General features: G+C 34.4%; 1 protein-coding gene across 1 annotated transcript in view; it reads left to right on the top strand.

The window, feature by feature from the left end:
* Positions 1 to 23,792, top strand: part of EYS (eyes shut homolog) — a 1,182,030-nt gene that overhangs the window by 404,650 nt on the left and 753,588 nt on the right. The window contains 3 exon segments of the mRNA XM_031455943.2: positions 7,626 to 7,722; positions 7,910 to 8,017; positions 17,070 to 17,215. Of these exon segments, the coding sequence (XP_031311803.2) occupies positions 7,626 to 7,722; positions 7,910 to 8,017; positions 17,070 to 17,215 (351 nt within the window).

The raw sequence follows: 23,792 nt of genomic DNA, 5'->3' as shown, positions 1-23,792 counted from the left end.
TAGAATATTTCCTCAATTTAAATAAAACCTCCTCTTTTTTCATCAGAAATAATTTTCTGTAAGATAGATATTTTTTTCAAATCAGAATATTTTTGATACTTCAATTCATAAATTAAATTCATTTAATATATATATTCTATATACATATAATCTAGCGAGATTCCTTTCCTGTTGTGGGATGAGGGAAAAATTAATTCAGAGATATCATAAAGGCTTCTCACCACCTAACAACTAGTAATAAGATTCCTGTCCTCATGAGCACCTAAAAAAATATCTTGGGGACAATTTAGATTTCACCATAGTGTGTGAGCAAAATTGATTATTTTTTTCTTGGAACGTCATCATTCTACACAAGACTTTAGAGAAATAAGATTCCTCAAATCAGTGCTTTGAGTAGAGTGACAGGTGGGCACAGTGAACCCTGTGTTTATACCTTTCCAGTTGTTAATTGGCACAAAGAGATGTTGGAAGTGCATATCATTTCTAAACTATTTGATTTCATGAATATCTATGTATATATCTGAAATTGAAAATACGTTTTTAAACTTAAAAATTGTAGGAGTGAGTTACTGTAAATCTCTTAACTACTCTAAAAAGGTTTACTTAATTAATATAGCCTTTCAACCTCTGTAGCAGATCAAAACTAAAGTCTGCAACATTCCTGTAAAACACTAACCTAGAGTTTTCAAAAGAGGTTGACTATGGAAAGTTTTAGACACTGTGCCCTAAGTTACTTGAATAGCTGTTATTTAAAATAAGGTCTTTGTCAAAGCCATTATGTCACTTTTTAAAGAAAATGTTCTAATCTAATTCCATTTTTAAAAATACTGAAATTTAAAACCACAAAGAATCCCACGTCTTAACATTTTAGAGTTTGGAAGCAGCACTGGAACTCTTTGCAAGTTGCTGGTGTTTTTCAAATGAATAGAATATGGCAGGTTCTTGGTAAAAGTGACTGAAGGCTTAAAGTCTGGGAGTTTAGCATAGACATAGTTCTGAAATGCTGTTCACAATTTTTAGTCAATCCCTAAATTTTATCATAATGTAAATATGAGTATAAATAAAATCCTAGAGCTAGAATGATGTGACTAACTACTAGACAACTGAATTATAAATGGTATTAAAATTTACCCTGAAGAACCAGCGAACGGAATAACTGGTTTTTTGACTCACGCCAAATCGATTGCTCAGCAGGTAATATACTTTGGTTAGTGTGATTGAAGCTTAGAGTCAAAACAATCTGATCTATTTTGGTGCAAGGTCAACTCCAGAGTAAAACACCAGAACTCCGGTGAACATGTTTTGCAAAAGAAAGTAAGGGCAATGCTTCTGCCTTCTGATTAGAACTGAGGTGAGTTAATTTGGTCTCTATGAACATTGAACAACTTCTAGTGGAAAATAAGTAGGCAGAGTAACATTTAGCAGGAATAATTCAATACACGTTTTTTTTATATATAACCCTATTTATTTAAACAACTTGATTGAAAAATCAGTGTTTTAATAAACATAAAAATAGTGCACAGAAAGATAAATGTAATTTTATAGGATTCTTGGAAACAAATGGGAATTATTTTCAGCACCCCGAATGGTGTTAGCTTTGATGATTTAGTGTGCAATCAATTTACACATCTCAACATTTATTTTATAGTACATATAATGCTTTTTTGCCTTTCTAAATAAACTGTTCTCTGTACACAACACACATCAATCTTGCAAGACATGTTGGTAGTGTTCTAGAAATCTAAATTCTTTAGGTTTATTCTTTATTAACTGATTCAGTAAACATGTATTGATTTCCTACCATGTGTCAAGTTTTGAGACAGGTCCTGGAGAAATTAAACATGGCAACAACATGCTCTCAAAGCTTTTAAAGTTCAAGGAAGAGGCACATAAGTTAACTAACCAATAAAATACGATGTTGTAAGAGCTTTCCCATTTATGACAGAGACACGCACAAGCAAAGAGGATCTGAGGGTGCGTACCCGGATTTCTTGCTGACTGTGACAACTCTGAGTTCTGGTGCACGTGATCCCTAAGAGACGTCCCAGCAGCCTGGAGCCTTAGTTGCCTACAGCCATAACCTTCTCATTCAGCCAATCCCTGCCCTCTTGTATTTCCCCCACTGCCTTGCAATAATCCCTGGGATCTCAATAATTTGTATGCAAATCACTTATCTCAATTCTTATTTTGGAAGAACTCAAGCTAAGACACATAGCAGACCCCAGCCCTCTGGCAATTATGGCCGATCCAGGCGTGAGCATGGGCCTGGGATAGTGCCACGCAGAGCCCCGTCCTGGAATAGGTGCCGAGAGCTTTCTCTTTCTGCCAGTGTTTCCGTTGGTGAAGGCAACACAGTGCTTCCTTCACATGGAGATCAAAGTGCAGGAGGAGAGAAAGGGTTGTGAACAAACTTGTCCTGGCAGCTCCTGTAGTTTTCTCTTGTCAACTGAAATAAATGCACAACCTAAAAATTGAAAGTTATGTTTTATTCGGCAGACATTTCTGAGGACTCCAACCCCTTGGAGCCCAGGATGGCAGCCTCTCAGATCACTCTGAGGGACTGCTCCAAAGAGGTAGGAGAAGAGCCAGGATATATAGGAGTTTTACAACAAAGACCAGGTAGTTGGAACATTAAAAGATTACTTGTTAACTAAAGAAAACCAGGCATCTCAAGTTAAAGAATTCAGTGCTTTTCTATTTATGGGAGGAAGCAAACATTTGGGCTCATTGAATTCATTCCTTTGACAAGCACCTAGCTATCTAGGGCCAGGATCCTGTCCTTTCTTATTCTGAATCCCCTCAGGGTGCACCATTGTGAGTGGCTGCAGAACCTGGGCTGCAGGCTTGTCTTCCCTGGGGGGTGGGGCAGCCGCTGATGACTTGATGGCTTCAGCCTTCTTTGTTTACTGATGTGGTCTGCAGTATTTTTTGTTTACACTCCTCAGTTCTGAAAACTCCCTGGTATCCTTCCCAGTTAGGTTTCCCAAACATCCCATTTCTTATCAAAGTTGGTGTTTTCTGTTTGTACTGTATGTGATCAAGAGTAATGTTCAATGGATACTGTGAAGGGAAAGCGCTAATTAAGGAGAGGTTAAATAAACTGAGTTCAACTTCAGGTAGAAATGGAGTATAAAAATGACAGAAGGGTTACAGGGGGAAAGGTGACTTTGGACAAAATACACACCAAAGTCTGTGTGTAGAGCACACGGCAGTCTCTGTACTAGCATGTGTGTGTATATATGAGAGATCTAAAAGCATTGCATGCTTAAAATATATCTTTTTTCTAATCTTCTCTAAGAAGCGTTATCTTTCTACTTTGAATTATTTCTAAGTTTATAGGCAAGAACATCAACCTATCAAATACTTCTAATTTAATTCAAAGGACTTATTTTCCCAATGCAACCACTTCATCCATATGTCTCCAAGGTGAAAGGAGCCAATAGTTTCTTTAAATGAACTTTACAAAGGATTAAAAGGTGGAAAGCAACATGTTGTAGTGAAGGGAAGCATCAGATCATTTATGTGTGCTATTGATTTACAATGGGAATTCTAAGCCTGATAGATTTGTAGTACAGGAGGAGGGGAGCAATTGCATTTAAACGCTATTACTTTCGTATATATACTGTCATTACGGTAATGCCAGATTACCTGAGGTGCATCATTTTGAGCACCAAATAAATGTGTCACTTGTTAGAATGGTGTGTCTAAATTAAAAATTACTCCTTCTGACAATTAAAAACATGTGCTCATGTAGTAGTGTATCTCTATTAGGTTTAAATAGCTGTGGAAATTTATACTGGGAAAATTCTTCAAGGAAAATATGTGTTGTTGCCAATTAGCTTTAAAACATGTCAAATGTTTATTACATGTAAAAATAATAGCTTTTATACTCATTTTCTAAGCGCTTACTTTCAAATCATGTAAAAATAAAAGCTTATTAGAGCCTATTGAAAACATTAGTTCTATCTTTTTATATATCATCGTTTTTAGAGTTAAATCTGCAATTTTTCTCTAATTTTAAAGAAAATATTGATATTTGTATTGTACTGTTTTAAAATAAAAAGAAAACAATAATTTTAAATATTTTCCAACTGCCAAAAGGAGAAAGTTCTCTTTTTTTGTTTGTTTGTTTTCATAAAGTTTTAAAATCTAAGGTCTAGGGAAATTAAAATTTTAACTAAGAGGAAATAAAAATAATGCCTTTCTAATGCTTTAAAGATAAATTATTTTAATCCTTTTTTTTTTTTACTTTAAAATGTATGGTTCTACACTACCTTTTTTGAATACATAAAAGATACACCCTTGTGTTTCACTATTTACTTCATTTTTAATTACTCCAAATGATATTACTTCTAATGTAGGAGTTGTCAAGATATAGCCCGGAATGATATAATGCTTTTGAAAAAAAGGTTTTATGAAAACTTATCTATTGTTAGTGTGCTGTTCTATTGCATCCCTTCCAGAGAATGAGGTATCAAAGAAGCTACATTTGTTGTAAATGAGAATATACTGAGATTTTAAAAAATTATACCTATAATCTACATTGATTTAGTTTCTGGATTGGAGCAGTAGTTTTAGTAACTAATTTCAATGTTAAAATATTATTTATTAACCAGTCATGTGCATCTGCTATGACGATCATAGGCAAAACACTGTAAGAAAAAGATCAAGAGAAACTTTGAGAATTTCTCATTCTTTGTGTGTGAAGAACTCTATTGCAGTTAATAAAATAGAGTCTGCTGAATAGTTCTGGATAGAGATAAACAGCAGGGGAACAGTGTAGAATTAATTCACTGTTCTTTGAGTTTTGACAGACTTTTAGCTGTCACTGCATATATTCAAAAAATGTACCCGTCACATGAATATATATCAACTTTTAACACCAAGGACTAGGGAAAATTTAGTTTGAGACTAAGTATGTATACATTTTGCTCCTTTAAATCCCCCAAACTTAAACTTTCTCAGCAAAACTTTGGCTTATTTTAAGTGCAATCCACATCAACTTTATTTTTCCTCCCAGTGCCTGCTCCATTTCAGCAATCTCATTTCCGCAGACCATTGACATATGTTGCTAGTTGGTGACAAAGCTCCATCTCAGAAATGTCAAACTAAATGAGTAAGGCAAAATCATGGAAAAACACGGTCATCCTGTGAGCTGTCCCAGTTCCCAGGTCCTGAATGTTCTGATTCATCAGCCCAGCTGAACTCAGGGAGACACTCTGGCACTCCTCCAGCTAGCCAGCATCCCCGAGTTCCAGTGCCTCGAAAAAACATTTCTAAGATACAACTTAATGTCAAAATGCCCTTCTCCCAGAGAAAGCTAGTCGTGCTAAAAGTCAGAAATGTGAAATACCTCCAAGTTTCTAAATCTTTAACATGTAAAAAAAATCAACTACAATAAGAGATCTTATAGCTTATTGTGTTATTTATAACTGTCCTATGACATTTGTAATTTATAACAGCAATGATTGGTGAATTGTGTTGAAGCCCATTGGGGTAATAATTTGGTCACCTAAAATGAGGAGACCCATATTCACTTGGAAATGACTCATTTCCAATAACAAGATTTGCTCTTAATGCTGAGGATGCAATATCTAGTGCCTGAATGAAATTACAAGCATGCAACTTCAGAGTTTAACTTGAAGGATTCGATAATTAAGTAAGAAAAAAATAGGATAAATTAATCCCAATGCTCAGCCAGAAGACTGCCTGGTCTGTCAGTCACATAAGCACTCAGGTTTCCCATTACTGTTTCAAGGGGCATCTGTGTCCCATCCTTCTACTTTTAACGTATCATTGTCTCCATATTTAAAGGGAATTTTTTTTTAAGATATCATGTAGTAGGTTCTGTTATTTAATTTTATTTTTATGTTCTTTTTTAAATTTTTAAACAATTTTATTGTGGTATAATTTCTGTACAGTAAACTACACATATTTCAGATGTAAAATTTGATGAATTTTGATAGATGTATACACCCATGAAGTCACCACCACAATCAAGATACCTAAGACTTCCATCACTCCCAAGAGGTGCAAATTTCAAACCCCCAATCTATCCCTTCCCACCCCTTTACTCCCAGTATTAGTTTGTTTCTGCCTTTTTATTGAAGTGTTTTTAAATCATATTTAATGTAAATATTGTTTTATATGGCTGTAAATAAATCATCTTGCTATTGGTTTTCTACTTTTTGTATCTGTACTTTCTTTGTCTCCATTTGGATTAAGTAATTTCAGGTTTTGACATTATCTTCTGCTAACGAGGCAGCTGGATTTCACAAGACTTTGTATCAACTTCCCAAACTCTAACTGGAAGTGGGTTTGGATCTTGACCTGACAGCAGATGCCACGGAGAATGGCAGTGGTTGGTGGCATAAGTGATGTGAAAGGATAAAGCAAGCCAGTCCCAGGTTCTTGCTTGGAAATCGGAGTGAGGAAACGCGGAGAGAGTTTTCTGCTCAGCAGTAGGTGCTGAAGCTAAAAGGTCATGATACAGAGTTAGAGACAAGGGACGATGTGCTTGCCATCCACATGTCAGTATTACAAAGGATTTGAAACTTTAAACATGAAGAGATATCTGCATAAAAAATAAGAAGGAGAAACTCTATGAGAATATCCTACGGGAGGAAGACGGCCATTCATAGGGAGCTAGACCACCCTCCCATTCAGAGACTTAGCTCCAACACCCATCTACATATGGGCCATTAGTAAAGTTTTCTTAGAGTAACTTGAATGTGATTATGTTCCTCAAGTTAAAAGATCTGAGTAGACATACACATTATAATGTCACTTCAACGATTTGGTGCTTAGTTATAACACTGAAAAAATAAGAAAAAGGAAAATCCTCTTGCTTCTTATATTTTCTAACTGGTATAGAAAAAATATCAGCAACAAAAATGAGTATAAATATGCTGCTATACCTAGTTACTATATAACCATGGAAATAATTGTTTCAACAGTCATCATAAATATTAAAATATGTAATGTATTTATGATAGAAATATGCTGATTTTTTTCTGACACAAATGTATTGAAATAATTACAGCTGCCTCTTTCATAAGTCTGTATAATTTACTTTTATTCTTTGTTTTTTAAAAATATAACTGGCATGAGTTTAAATGGATGAGTGATTATTTAGCTCGGAATCAAAATAACTTGTTTTCTTTGAATCACTTGGATATGAAAAGCAATTAAATAATTTGCCTCATCTGCTAACCGCCTTGAATAAATTTGATCATTGAAGCTCAATTTTACTTTAAGATTTGTCATCCCATTAATTCATTTGCTTTCCAGATCATTTCAATTATTTCTGTTCAAAAACTCACAAAGTCCTTAAAACAACAGCAACATTAGCAACAACTCTGTGTCCACAGAAGATTTAGGAAAGCGTTCCATCCTTGATTCTTTCATTTGAACTCATTAATTAGAATCTAGCATAATTTTATTCATACATGATGTGAAATCGAGTTGTATGAGAAGCCAGAGATGAGGTGTTTCCTCTTCTTTTTTTTTTTTTTTTTGTTAACTTCCATTATGAGCATATTCTCCAGACTCTTTACTGCTGATTCTGATTTTCCCACTCGAAGGTGAAGATGGCTGATCTGTACCCATCTCTTCTCTCCTTTCAGGTTTTAAGGGTGAATACTGTGAAATTACCATGAGTGAGTGCCTCTCCCTTCCTTGTCAGAATTACGGTGACTGTAAAGATGGGCTCAACAATTCCAGGTAGATAAAAACAAAAAACAAAACACAAATCTGGATACATGTTCATGCATCTAGATGGATCTAGATATGTGCATATTTATAATGTCAGTTTTGAGAAATTGAACACCACTTCAGATGACTAACAATTTGCCATGCTATGATTATTTGGCTTTAAATTTTTCTCTCTCCTCAATTTGTTGTTTAAAAGGTGTGTTTGCAGACCTGGCTTTTCTGGACCTCTGTGTGAAAGTGAAACTAATGAGTGTTTCTCTAACCCTTGCAAAAACAATGGAATCTGTGTGGATCTGACAAACATGTTAGAGGGGACATTTTTTCTGAATCAATTATTTTGTATTTAGAGTGTAACAAATAATAAAGTGAGCACACATGTACCTATAATTCAGCTTAAGAAGCAGAACATTATTGATGTTGCTGGTAGTCTTGGGCTTGTCCTCAAGTTCTCCTCCATCTTCCACCCAATTATACGAATATCCTGAATTTGTTTACTGTCCTTGCCTTTTGTGTGCTTAATTAACTATTTGTAAATAGGCCTGAACAAAACACTCTTTAGTTTTCATATTAGTATAATTGGAAAAATATTGCATACAGTCTTCTGAAACAATTCATTTTGTTGACATGACATTCCCTCATTATCTGTTAGATCGTGTATCTGCCGCTCATTTTTAACTATTGTAGAGTACTCTATTTAAATAGATGCCAACACCACTGATCATTCTCCTGGTTGTGGGTATTTGGGTTATTCACCTCTTCTTTCTTACAAATAATAATGCTGTTAAGTTTTTCAAATATTTCTCCAAATACACATGTATCAGTGTCACTGTAGGTTTCATACCCAGAGAATAGTTGGACCATTGGGTAGACACTTTCACATTTACTGGTATCATGTTTTTATTTTTTTCCAGTTCATTTTGAAAATGAAATATTCACAGTCTCAACAGAAGTGAATAAATGTTCCTGTTTGCATTGTCAAAATGTTCCATTTGGGCTTATCTGCTGTGTGTGTAAATTATACTTCCTTGTGGTTTGTCTCTGTATTCCCATGATGATTTATCAGGCTGAGCACTTTTTCATACATTTCAAGATATTTCACTTTTCCTTTCTGGAAATGCCTGTTTAGGGCATCTGCCCATTAATGCCTCCTTCTTATTGATTTGTAAGAATCTTTATGTATTCTAATCACCACTCCTGTTGGTAGTTGCCTGTACTACTGAAAACAGCTTCTACTGCTTGTGGCTTGACAGTTCACCTTCTTTATGAAGAGTCTGAGTACTAAAACTTATTTTTAATGTAATCGAATTCATCGGTTAGTTTGCATATGTTGAGCTTTTTCAATCGTGTTTGAAAATGTTTGCCCTAGGATAGAAAGATGTTTCTTATATTTCCTTTTAAAATATTTAAAATTCTGACCTTTATAATTAAATCTTAATCTCTCTGGAATATTGAGCGTGTTTGTTCTGTTAGCAGAAAACCTGGAAACTCGGTGGTTAAAAATAACAATCTTTTATTATTATTTTCATATCTGTGGTCTTCTGACATTTGGCTAATACAAGTTGGGTTCATCCAGGTTTCTCTGGGATGTAGCTGATGGGGAGGCATGTTTGCAAGTCTGTTATGTCAGCTGAAATGGCTCCACTTCAGATGCCCGTCATCTTCTGTGTACTAGCAAGTTCTTTTTTGTGGAATGGCAGGGGTTCCGGAGGATGAGTGGAAACATGTAAAACCTCTTAAGCTCTAGGTTCAGAAATAGCACCCTTCCTCTAGATCACTGTCCAGAAAGAGAATCATGGTCAAGCTTGAAAGTGTGGTGCAAATAAGCTCTCTCTGCCCATATTAAAGCTCTGGCCAGGAAGAAGAGTGGGAAAGATTTAAGATAAACAAGGCTCTCAGCTAAACAGGAGACAGCCTTAGCCACTGGAAAATAGATCCACAGAAAATACACAGACTGAAGCATGAGAAATTCACTGCCTGGTTATATCAGTGTTTTTAATTTATTCTGTCCTCTTGGTTATTGAAACTGAGGGCTGAAACAGTTAATACTTAAACCTAATGACATCATTTAAAGATTAATTCCTTGAGATAGGATGGCATGTAGATGATAGCTCCAATTCTTTACAAAGCCACTGCAAAGCTGCACACTGGAATTGACATTTTCTGACACTTGATAATATGTTTGTTACCCAACTGAACTACAGTCTTTATAAGTCACAGTCATCAGTACACTTAGGTCACTAAAAATAATATCAATCTACTGAAAATCTGTAACTAAACAGAGAAGTCACCAGAACAATTAGAGTAACAGGGGCAGGTTCATTTAAAAAAATACAGAAAAGAAAATTTTCCAAAGTCCTGGCTGGTGTGATTATCATAGCCATCTCATTATCAAAAATAATATCGTGACCAGTCAGTGAGTGATAGTCATGAGTTTAACAGTCCTCTACTGTTAACACAGTTGAAACAATTGGTTAATATACATTTAACTAAAAAACAAAAATCTGCACATTCTCCTTTAAATCTTTGCCTAGAAATCAGATATTAATCCAGAATTATTTTTATTCTAGTGAACACTTTGCAATAGCACCGTTATTTCAGATTAAATCTGTGCCAAAATGTACTAAAATTATAATAATAATAATGATATACAAAGACTATTTTAAAGATAATCACTCTGTGGAGAAAATATATTGGGTAGAAAGGGTTGGTTTATTTTTTACTTTTTGCTTGAGGTATGCAAAAGGTACAACCCCTCAAATTACAGCATCTTAAAGAAGATAAATTGAAACACACAAAATAAACTATGCATATGATAGCATATTCAGTATCCTCTTAGATTAATATAAATTTGATAGCTTTTCCATGTGCAAAGTACTGTATTTACTTTTTATTATATTTATTTGTATACTTAAATATGTCTGTATCTATTAAAAAATGAAAAATTAGAAAAGAACAGATAATAAAATTTACATCACATCATACAACTAATTAAAAATTTTAAAATACTATCTACAGTATTTATTTAACTTCATATAATGTTAATGTAAACCATGTTGCAAACATAAATTAGATTGTTCATGTTCTGATTAAGAAACTTCAGTGCTTACAAAGAATTGTAGTTCAAGAATGCAGATTTAGTGTCACAAGAAAGCAGTATAAATTTCATTAAAATGTATTATATATTCTCACAAAATTGCTATAACATAGGCTAAGAAGTTCTAATCATAAAGTTTTACCAGGAACATTTTATAGTCTTATTTTAGTATTTGACTGTTTTCATAAAAAAATCTATTGAAAGAAATATAAATCAAATCTTAATACTACAAAAACATTTTTAAATCAAAGCTCTCATTAAAAAATCTGTATTGTTTTGGATCTTATAATATGATTTAATCAGTATAGTGGCTATATTTTAAGATAACTCAGCTTTCTAGAAGCATAAAAACAATTTCTCTACCTATTAATTCCTTTCTCATCTGAAATAAGATGAAAACAAGAAAAAAGAATAATGTAAAATAGGAGTTCATCTTAGGGCTGTAAGCTCCTATGATTATCTTGCATTCTTCCATCTTTTTTCATTATGGCAGTATCACCTCATATAAATTACAGTTACTGTTCCTAATCTCTATTTTAATGTATTGAATTTTCTTCAGCAGTTACCTGTTAAAAAGTATTTTAGTGGTTGAAAAAGTATGTTGAAAATCTAACTAAAAAGTTTTAGATCACCATCAAATTAAAAGAAATTTGAACAAAAACGTTCAAAACCTTGACAACCTGTTAACGTTTAATTCCACTGAAACTTTTGAAATAAAAATCTTGTCTTTAAATTAGAAACTTCTATTTCATTAAAAATATATTACATATTTCATGGTCTTAATGTTTTCATTGAGATAGGATATTTTAACATATGCATGTTTCTGTTTTAAAATTTGTTGAAAAAACTTTCACTGAAAGGAAGAAATGTTTTAGCGACTTTTAGTATACAGTGTAATAACTACTATAAAATTAAATGGGTCACTTAAGGGATTAATAAAAACAAGTTTATCTTGTGTTATTTTCCCCTTAACCTAGGTAGATGTGATCTGCATAAAGAAGGTGATGATGGAAGAAAAAATACAGTACTGCTGAAGGAGGGTTCATGGTACTTTAACCAGAGGCCAGTAGGAGGAGACATCTGGTGGGGATCCTTTCAGAAACAACCATGCACTTTCATTTTTTAAATGTTTTGAGGGGCCAGGGTAGGTGCAGAGAGAATGAGTCGGGAGTGTGAAGTGCTGTGCCTGCCTCTCCGATTTGAGAGGTAGAAGGGGGTAGAAGGGGAAGGGAAGAGAGAGAGAGAGAGAGAGAGAGAGAGAGAGAGAGTGGGGGAGGGGAGGGATGGAGGAAGAGAGAGCACATGCATGTTTTAATTTTCCTAGGAAAGATTAAACACAGAGATTCTAGGTAGAAGCTCTATTCCGGAATCAAGATTTAATTTTCTTAGAAATATTCCCTAACATTGTGTAATAAATGAATATAACTTTTAGTAATAAAACTACAGAAGGACTCAAAGTTAAAATTCAGTTGGTAACTAGAATTGAAAAGTAAGCAGAGGAGAATTCTGGGTAAGAAAAAAATACTTACATACATTCTCAAAATGATTATACAGACAAATAAAAATTAAAACTACCTCTGTTTTGTTGTGTTTGTTCATTTGTTTTGTTTTTATAGATTCCACATATAAATAAACTCATGGTATTTGTCTTTCTCTGGGTGACTGACTTCACTTAGTATGATAGCCTCTGGGTTCATCCATGTTGTTGCAAATGGCAGGATTTCCTTCTTTTGTATGTCTGAGTAATATTCCATTGTGTGTGTGTGTGTGTGTGTGTGTGTGTGTGTGTGTGTATTTTTCACATCTTCTTTATCCATTCATCTGTTGATGGATACTTAGGTTGTTCCATATCTTGGCTATTGTAAATAATGCTGCTATGAACATTGGGGTGCATGTATCTTTTCGAATTAGTGTTTTCCTTTTCTTTGGGCAAAGACCCAGAAATGGAATTTCTGGATCCTATGGTAGTTTTTTTTTTTTTTTTAATTTTTTTGAGGAACCTCCATATTCTTTTCCATAGCAGCTGTACCAATTTACATTCCTATTGGTAGTGCACAAGGGTTCCCTTTTCTCCACATCCTTGACAATACTTATTTCTTCCATTTCAATAAAAGCTGTTCTGACAGGTGTGAGGTGATATCTCAAAGATACAGAGATCAAATTGGTTATATCCAGAGGGGTGAGGGGTGAGAGGATAAATGAAACAGGTAAAGGGGACTAAGAGGTACCAACTTCCAATTATAAAAATAAACAAGTCACAGGGACGTAACGTACAGCCAAGGCAATGTAGCCAACAATATTGTAGTAACTTTGTATGGTGACAAATGGTAATTAGACTTATCATGCTGATTATTTTATATAAAATATGTAATGACTATTTTGTATACCTGAAGCTAATATAATATTGTAAGCCAATTATATGTCAATGAAAAAACTAAACAAATCCCACATCTTCACCATAACAAGACAGAGAACATGAAAATTTTTACATTAACTGATGGAGGAGTAAAAAATGTACATTTAAAATAATGAAAGCAAAGTTTCTTATTGTTAGAAAAAAGGAGTATAGATATAGAAATTGGCTAAGCTAAAAATCAACCCTATTATGTCAAATTAGAAATGAGGTGTTAGTATGAATCCATGAATTAACAGGTTAGTGTTTATAATATATATACACACAAGCATATACCAAGGTATAGAAATGGACATATATGTGTGCATATGCATATACAGACACACAGTTAAATAAATACAAGTATATGTGTGTGTGTGTGTGTATACACACACTTATCTTGATTCCAAATAGCACTCTTCACTTAAAGGAGCCAGGGTTCCTTGGAGAAATGGCTGATTTCACATATAGGACAGGAACTATATAAGGTAAACTTGCACTAGAAAGTAAGAAAGTGCTCAAAGAATGATGGAGGTAAGTCAAAAGGATACAAGAGACAGCTTGAAGAGGTTCTCAGTATTCAAATCTCAGACAAATTGAGGATTAAAATAAATAACAATAGTTTTATAATAATAATATTAATGTAATATATAATAATATTGTATATAGTATAATTATAATAGTTTTGACTCATTGAATAAAATAAAAATCATGAATCCATATAGCTACAATCAATAACAGAATAAATGACCAAATGAATAAATGAATGAAAGAAAATGAAAAGCTCTTCCTAACAATCAAATGTCGTCTAGGAAATGTTGAATAAATGATGAGTCAGAAATGCACCATTTGGCAAACTGTGTAGATGATTGATTCAATTTAGACCATCAATCGAGAACATCTCCAGTTTTAAGACGGTTGAAAGTTTCAGATTCTAGGGTATTGATTTGATTATGAAGTCACTCAGGAATCTTTCTGTAATCACAGAAAATAAAATTTGGGTGGCAAAAGGTAAGGGATAAGGATATTTCCTCATTTTCAAAACGAGAGAAATAGAGAGGAAATTTTATAAATTTAATGAATAAATTGTTATTTAGATTAGATTGAGAAAGTCAGTAGTCATTATTATAAATCTATCATTGAGAAGAAAGATGTCCCAAAATAATTTCTAATATTCAACATTCCAGATGAGAAAGTAGATTTTCCAACTCCTGGAAATATGATAGAGCTGTCCTAATACGTGCAACAAATGTCTAAATTGAGGTCAAAGTCATTAGCTTATGTATTTTGTAGTAATATAACATTTTCAAACCCATCAGTATGAAAAAAATCATTTACTGGTCCTAATTTTTACTGCCACATCTGAGAACACTCTGCCCAACTCCAACTCTGTCACCCCCTGAAATCATCATGGATTCACTGAGAACTGGGAACAGCAATCAAGGACAGTATCATTAGCAAGCATAAATTGATTTTAGTAAACATTTAAAAGATTCTTTTCATGATCTTGCACTGGATTGAAAGATACTAGTGAGACAGTGGAGATGAAGAAAGTTTTTCCTATTTGAACATAACTGCAAAGAGTCACAGTAATTGGATTAACATCACCCTAAAAAAGTGATTACAGTCATTTCCCTGGCCACATGGTGAGATCCTGAGAAGTACAGTTCTTTCTTACACCCACAGGACATTGCACATGCAATTTTAATGCCTTCTGTCCAAAGATTGCAAAGATTCTACTCTTTCTTAATGAATAACAGGTAAAAGTTTTTCTGTCCCTAACTTCTCTCTGAGACCTTCAAAAGCAAGGTCAGGCTTATTTACCCTTGGATCTGGGTACATGACCAATGTCTAGCACGCAGTCATTTAGTATGTGGTGTGTGAGGAGCTTGTGCTTCTGAGATTCCTGGTTATGTTGGCTGTTTTCATTGAAATTACAATTATGTCAAAATTGAAAGAGTTTCTTCAAAAAATCAGAATAAAAATCTGCCCAAAGCATTGCAAAGAAACTTGGTGAAACTTTTTTTTTTCCCTAGACATCTGCAAGAGGGGAAATAAACACAATGATGTAAAGTTTGTTTTATTAAGTGTACTTTTCTCTCAACTTAATCTATAGAAATTAGTTCCATGTTTTCATTAGTATTTTTCTGTGAATATAGAAGTTAAATTAGGAAACACTAAATTATCTTATCTCTTTTATCTTTTTCTTAACATTTTCTATTGGTTTTATCATCAATTATTTGGCTGTTGCTTTTACTGATACTATTTCATATATGCAGAACTAAAATGTGTCACAATTACATCTCAAGAGGATTGGTCTTCTACCTCTGGGCAAATAGATACAGACTAACTAGGTGTTTAAACACAGATATGTTGAGCACAATATCCAAGAACAGACTGAGAATAAATTCAGGGTGATTCAGCCTCATGTGCCCATGTATATAGCTGCCAAAGCTTAGACTGTAAAGGACAGAAGTCAAGAATCAAACGACACAGGGTCTGAATCAATAGAAAGAAATTCATGTAGGAACAAAGAAACACTTCCAAAGAAAAGTCAAGGACAAATCTGAACTCAGCAACTCAGAGTCAACATAGGCTGATGTACAAGCTAAAGAGGGGACAACTGGACATTGAAAAGGGGTTCAGATGAAGTTTCTGGAAACCATTCTCCATGACAAGGCTTTTGAGTCACTCCCTCTTGAAGTTCATGATACTTTGAGTCTGACATCTAATCATTGACTAACATCCAATTTCTCCAACATCTGTCAGTATGATTAAGCACTAATGAAATTATTTTTGATAAAAGGATTTTTTTGAAGTTAACCAGGAGTGATTTAATATCAGGAAAAATAGTCATTCAACCCACATGGAGATTAATCTTTAATTTTCAACACAAAATACAGTTAAAGATTATATTTACACAATAATGAAATGATTCCAGGTACAGTATTAAGCTCAGTAGTATTTATCAAAGTTCTAGTAATTATTTACCCAAACACGTTCATTTAAAAAAAATTTCCCACATAAAGAACTTTTAAGGAGAAAAATATCTAGAAGATTGTTGGAGAAGGTCATAAAGAAGACTCGACCTTGGTTGACTCAGGAGCTGGACCAGGGTAGTGAGAGGTTCCTCACCCCTCCCCATCCTTGAAATGTGCACTCCACCCACCACCCACATGCTAGGAGCACAGCGAGTATGCAGCCTCAGATAATAATGTGCTATTGAACCTTAGTAAGGCCTCTGTATAAACTTAAGATTCTGATAAGCAGAGATCTATTCATCTTGTGGCGCCCAAGAAAAGCCTCGTATGTAAGTGCCCTTGCTTATTAAACTTGTCACCTACCAGTCTGGGCTGGTCTGTGTGTCTCTTTCTTTGGTTTCTTCTTGCTCTCTGTGTGCAGGGCCAGTTTCAAATTTCTCTTGGGGAACTCCCAAGGCTTCCAACCAACAAAGAAATTATATTTTTGTTTTTTAATATATAAAGCATCTTCAGAAATCATTTTAATTGGCAAAATTGTTTTTAAATATCTATTCAAAAACACAGATTCCTTTCACATACTTTACTAGAAACAACATTCCAGAAGCCCTCAATGAGCGTGCTAGCTTTGATATATTCTTTTTTTTCTTTCACTTTTTCTCACTTCCCATTTTCTTCTATTGAGCAGTGTTAATTTCTGGTGTACAGCATGTTTCAGTCATATGTGTATATACTATATTTCTTTTCATAAGCTTTTTCATTATAGGTTACTTTCCTAAATAAATGAAATGGAAATATTACCATTTATTTATATTAAAAGTCTGATGTTTAATATACACATATGAATTATGTATATAATCAAATCCTACTTTATTTCTCATTTTTTCTCTAGATTTTTATGTAATTGTGGACCTGGGTATCATGGATCTTTTTGTGAACTGGATATAAATAAATTTGAAATCTCACCTTGTCCTAATGGAGAAAATTGTGTCAACAGAACAGGTGTATGCCTCTGCCTCTGTGCTCCTGGTTATACAGGTAAACCTCTAAGTGCCCTGATTGTATCACCACATTGGCTGTAAAAAATTGGCTCTCTCGTATCAACTCTGCAAAACCTGAAATAGCCCATCACATGCAAGGTGGACAGGAGAGTCAAAGACTCTTTATTTCTTAAAAAAGAAATTAATAAAAACAAAAATTATGCTTTTTAATCTAAAATTCATTAAAGACTGAGAAATATGTGGATTATCTATCAAGGTATTTTATACTTTTATGGTTTTTTGAATTGAAGTTCACCTGAAGTATATTTATATGCTTATAATATAGAAAAAAAAGTATGATGAATGAATATTCTAAGAAACAATACTGTTATATCCATTACACAAATGTCATTTTAAAAAAAATAGTAAGTTTAGCTTTTTTAAACACACTTATGGGCTGGAAATCAATCAGGGAATCCTTGTGAATTTCAAGTTTCACCAGAAAAACATGATTTGGAGTCAGCTGACTTAATGATAATCATTCCACAACATCAATTTTATCCAAAAATAAGTGCAAAAGTCATTAAGGAACTTAAAAAAGGGAAGAATATTGGCCCTCTAAACTTCTGCTATGAAAATGAATTTATGAAATGCAAAAACCATGTTATTTTGGCTAACCAATATTAATTATGTGGGCCCAGCAAGAATGTATTCAAATCTCAAATCACAATATATTAATGTCCAAATTCTACACCACTTGGATCTTTTGGGTTCCTTTCTTGAAGGAAGCAAGTTAAGTGAATCTAATATTAGATTACAAGCTCTCAGGAGTAATAAAACACATAGAAATGATATTGAAAAACAAACCTGATAAAGAACTTGAAGCATTTCCAGTGAGTAAGTGATCCAAAGGCAAGAGAAAGTTAAGTTACCAGGACAAAATCCTGCAGGTGTCTTTCCTGAGGAATAATGATAACTTCAGAGGTTACCTTGGTAACAACTGTTACAGGCACAAAAATCTCAGCATAAATTAAAAAATAAATTAAAACTATGATGTTATTACATAAATAAGAAGCATTACATTTTGGCTGTAAAACCATGTCTTTTCTAAATTTCTGATGGCCCATCATCTTCCAAATTATTGACATTTGTACTTGGGACCACACACATCCAACCAGAAGTACCATTCCCCGTGTTGTTGTTTTGCTGCTATTACTGCTGCCAATGGTGTTAAAATAAGAAATGACACACTGAGCTTAATATGACTGAGAAACACTTTTTGTAAAATTACTTGAGATAACACAGTGTCCTGACATTTTAAATTTATCCTGAAGTTTGAAGGATTAACATGTTCTTTATTTTGCTTTTCACAACCCCTCTATTTTCACTGCAAGCTATGGTTCTTAGCATCGTTTCAAAATTTAAGATTGAGTTACCAAATAGACGCTGCGGTAGAGAAGTTGAGTACAAAGCTGGCTGTATTATGTAGTCTGCAATCAAAACATTAATTTGGGAGTCTTCAGACATGAACTCTGGTGCTGAACAGGATCACAAAGGAGGGAGTGTAGATAGCACAGAGAAAAAGGACCAAGGACTCAGCCCAGAGGCACTACTGTGTTTAAGGGTCCAGAGTAGAAATAAGAACTAGCAAAGGAAATTTAAAAATGCAGTCAGTGATACAGGAGTAAAAGCAAGAGCAGATAAAGTTGTTTTGTTTTTTTTTTCAGGTTTAAAATCTAACATGTATCATCTTAACTTTTTTTTATTGAAGTTCAGTCAGTTTATAATGTGTCAATTTCTGGGGTACAACCTAATGTTTCAGTCATACACGTACATGCATATATTCTATCTCATATTCTTTTTCATTGTAGGTTACTACAAGATATTGAATATAGACATGTAAATTATTTCGAGTAGAGGGAGTGATCAACTGTGTCACATGTTATTATGACATCCAGTAAAATAAGGACTAAGTATTAACCATTGGCATTAGCAACACAAACGTCACTGGTGACACTGGCAAGGAGGCAGTTTTGCTGGAGAGGAGGGTGCAAACATGTGTTTGAAGTAGATTTAAGAGAGAATGTGAGAAAATGGCTGAGATGAATATATACAGCTTTTTAAAGGAAAATTTTTATTTTTATTTATTTATTTTTAAAGAAGGTACTGGAGATTGAACCCAGGGCCTTGCTTGTGCATGCTAAGCATGTGCTCTACCACTTGAGCTACATCTTCCCCTCTAAAGGAAGATTTCTATTTTTTAAGAAAATAAGAAATGGGGCAGTAGTTTGAGAAAGGAGTGAGATTGAAAATAAACAGTTCTTTTTTTTATTTTTTGTTTGGTTTGGTTTTTATTTTACATGCTTGTTAAATGACTCTGACCTCTGTATGGAGAATGGGTTAAGAGTTTCCGTAATAGAAGCAGAAAGGCTAATCAGGAAGTTTTGGAAGTGGTTGAGATGTTAGCTTATGGTGAGTTAGATTGGCGCTGCCCAGCAGAGCTGGTGAAGAATGCCTGCACCTTATACGTGCTAGATAAATATTCATGAATGATGAGCATTTAATACAACATAATAGTAAAGTGTACCACTGAACTAAATGCCAGTTTTTATTAATCATTGATTAATCAAAATATATCCACTGTTCATCTTTGATGAAAAAAACTCCATCTTCTTCTCATGGATTCCCTGAGTTCTGAAACACTTTTTATTTATTTTCTATTATTTTGGGGTTTTCAAGCTGTTTTGGAAGGATGCTCACATAAACACATTCACGGAGCACATACTGTGTAACTGATTCCTGGGAAGGCCACTTAAGAAACAATGATTTTCTTTGGGCTTCCTTGCAATCTCTAAATTGGAATTTGTGTGGCCTGTTTCCCAAGGAAATTTTGAATTTTGAACTCAGCAAATTATGCTTGTTTTTTGGTTAACTCCACTGTAGGCTTCTCATGTTGGAAGAAATGAGCTTTCCTCTTAATTTCAAGAAGATTTATTGGCAGGGTACAAACACCTGGCTCACAGGCCATTGTGAAGGCGGCTTCACACCTGGATGGATGGTTTAGTCTGAGGCTCAGGGGACCTCCATGCAGTGACTTGTGTGGCCAGCGTGTCCTGTGCATGTTGTCAATTCTGAGTTGATTTAGCCCTCATTTCAGGCCATCCGAGATGGGCAACTCACTAAACTGCTTCCCGGGAGGATTGGAGTATTAAATTCTCAAATTTGTGCTAGAAAGCTATGGCCATAAAAATCATTCATTCATATTTACTCCCTCCCTTATACAGATATATTTGAAAGAGCTCATAACTTAGCATGATCTATACTAGATATATTAGTTGCCATAGGGAAAAATTATGTAGAAAAGCGATTATGAGGGACTTGGATAATATTAGAAGTTGGGCAGATAACTTTAAACAGTGCAGTCAGGAAAGGCCTTGGAAAACCAAACCTGATTTGGTTTAAGATTGAAATGCCAGTAATGTAGTGGTAGATACATACATATGTGTATAGATAAGGAGATAAGATGAAATATATCAAGAGCCAAAACTGTACCTAAAAACCTACAAAGAGAAGACTATTTCCCTAAAAACAGATATATTTCATATAATTGGACCTTTAAGAGATGCACTACAGTCATGCTGGCAGTGTGGTCCCCAGAGGGCTCCAGGCTTAGCCAAGCAGAGGTTAAACCAATGCAAAGGCTGTGACATTCCCAGGGGATGTAGAATCTGCAGGGTGTATATGTAAACCTACAGGGCGAAAAGTCATCCTTCTACCACAATTTTTAAAATATTTTGTTTCTTTTTACATTTTTTTACTTTATTATTTTTGGGGTTTTTGGGGGGGTAATTGAGTTTATTTATTTATATTTATTTATTTTAATGGAGGACCTCATGCACGCTAAGCACATGCTCTACCCCTGAGCTATACCCTGCCCCCATCACAAATTTAGCAGGAGAAACACCTAAGAATTCTAGCTGTAGTTGGTGGTCTGGTATTCTGCTGGAATCGAGAAAAAAATAGACAACGTGCAAAGACTAGTCTAATTGCAAAGATTTTGAAGATTCCCAGATTCCTTGAAAGACTTTCATTTCTGCAACTGTGTGTAATGAGGGCCCCGTGGTTTGCAATAAGTACACTTTAGCCACTTCTTAATTGTGAGTCTAAAACAACATTTACATGTAAAATGTACCATGCTGGCAATAACAACGGGAAAGCTCTGACTTCCCAAATACAGCTGCGTGAAGAGTAGGGGGATAGTATCTAAGGTAAATATAGAAAACAAAGGAAACCTGCTTCAAGAAGCAACTACGTCCCATTCCTAAATATTCTGCCTGGAATTTACCCCCATATTTCAAAACAACCTGCTCATATTGCTGTTTGTCGATTTTTTTCTAGTTTGCACATTACCCTAAGTAATTTTTTTTTCTATGGGAAAATAAGGAGTTAGCTATCACCATCCCCCTTCATCAACATATGAACTTTTTTCCTCATTACCTCTTCCCAAAAGGTTGTATCAAAAATTTATTAGTCAAAAAGTCACTGTTAATATTACTATAACTCTATCAATTTCCCTCTTTTATTTTTGCTCATTTTGGAAAAGATATGCTTATAGCCTTTTCCCCAATGATTTTATTATATTCTTACAGAATGCTTAGCTCTAATTTGTAATTGCCAAAAGCTCTTTTTTCTTATCTAATATTTTTAATGTATTTGGTAACTTTCAAGCTTTTTTTTTTAACTACTTAATTATTTTATTTTGGTGGAGGTGGGGTAGGTAGTTAGGTTTATTTATTTTTAGAGGAGGTACTGGGAATTGAACCCAAGACCCCCTGCATGCTAAGCATGCACACTACCACTTTGAGCTATACCCCAGTGATTTTCACTGATTAAAGTCTTCTCTTTTCTCTGTAGTAATACTTACAGATTGTTTTTTGTATTGCTTTATTTCTGTCATTGTCTTCATATTTTCCCAAATTCCTTTTTTTCCCTCTGTGTGTATGTGGTTTTTTCCCTTCATGTATCTCTTAGAAATGTTTTTTTGTTTTATATCAGATAATCCTTGAATATCAGTTGATATTCTAAGAGAGAACTGCTAAAATGCTAACTGAAAACTCTGAGTGAGTGGGAGCGCTGGCCGGGTGAGTTTGGTGCCTGCGTGAGGTCTGAAATGCCATTATTGGTGGGCCTTTTCCCTTTCATTGGTTTCCTGGAAAGAGGGGTAAAGAAAACGGCGGTGGAGATAGGAATGCCTTAGGAAAAGATGTTTGACAAGGTTTTGGTAAATCAGAACCTCAGAACCAGTTAAGTTCCTTTTTTTTTTTTTTTAACATTTTTTTATTGAGTTATAGTCATTTTACAATGTTGTGTCAAATTCCAGTGTAGAGCACAATTTTTCAGTTGTACATGAACATACGTATATTCATTGCCACATTTTTTTCGCTGTGAGCTACCACAAGATCTTGTGTGTATTTCCCTGTGCTATACAGTATACAGTTAAGTAAGTTCTGATCTTTAGAAACAGCCAACAGATTTTTAGGAGAAACATATGCAATTCAACTTTTTTTTCCTAGTGTGCTTTAAATTATTACTTCAAACATTCAGTGAAAGTTTATAATACAAAGTAGTTGTGTTAGTGAACTTTGGGGGAAATAACCAGATCAATGCCGTCTCTAGCACAGGGCAGAGTAGTGCAAACAGAGGACGGACAGACGTCTCAGTAGAAAAGATGAGGCGGAATGGAGGAGGGGCTGGCATGGGATCAGCCGAAGAGGTGAGTGGTAAGAAACACACAAGTCTCGTGAGAATTCTTGCTCATGAATGCCACTCGAAACCCCATGCTTGCGTTTTCCTCCCTCCAAATCCTTATCTCCCATTTATTTCCCCAGTCTAATTCCATGGCTCTCAATTATACCACTACCTTACTTACTTTCATTATCAGCTTCTCTCCCGTTCCATAATACTCACTTTAGAATACCTCAATCCTGAAGTTAATTGCAACTTGCCATATATTTTTCATTCACATGAGATGCATAGAACAGGAGAAAAAAAATGCATGTGTACACAGACACAGACACACACACACGCTCTCTCTCTCTCTCTCATACACTGGATGCTCTTAGCTTGACTTCCTAACCACAGACCTCAAGGAAGCCCTTGGTGCTGACAAATGCTACTTTTCCCTACTCAGTTTCCCAGGATTCTAGCCTATTATTTCTAGCTCTCTCTTCCCTTTTTAAATACCCACCCATCCTCTCTCTACTTAAGTTTTGATTTAAATCTTTGTCTCTTATATTCCTGAGAAAGTAAAGCAATAGGAAGCAAACATCTTTATCATCCCCCTAACAACTACCATCCTACAAAGACCTACCCTCATACTGTGTTTTTCTCTGTCTTCCATATTCATGTCTATGGTTGACCCTTCTACTGGTAAGTTGATTCTGAACTTTATCATCTATCATTAAAGGATATTCATCCTATAATTATTTTCTGCAAAGTAAATTCTTTCCTCCATACTATGCCTCTCCCACCAACATATAAATATTAATACTAACTCTTCCTCATTTTATTTCTGAATCTTTCCTTTTTTATACTTGTTAAACTCCATTTTTCTTTTTTGAACAAAATTTTCAAAT

Source organism: Camelus dromedarius, chromosome 6 (assembly GCF_036321535.1).
Source record: "Camelus dromedarius isolate mCamDro1 chromosome 6, mCamDro1.pat, whole genome shotgun sequence".
Classification (NCBI taxonomy): domain Eukaryota; kingdom Metazoa; phylum Chordata; class Mammalia; order Artiodactyla; family Camelidae; genus Camelus; species Camelus dromedarius.
Note: the sequence above shows the minus strand (reverse complement) of the source record. Positions and strands in the feature narration are given on the sequence as shown.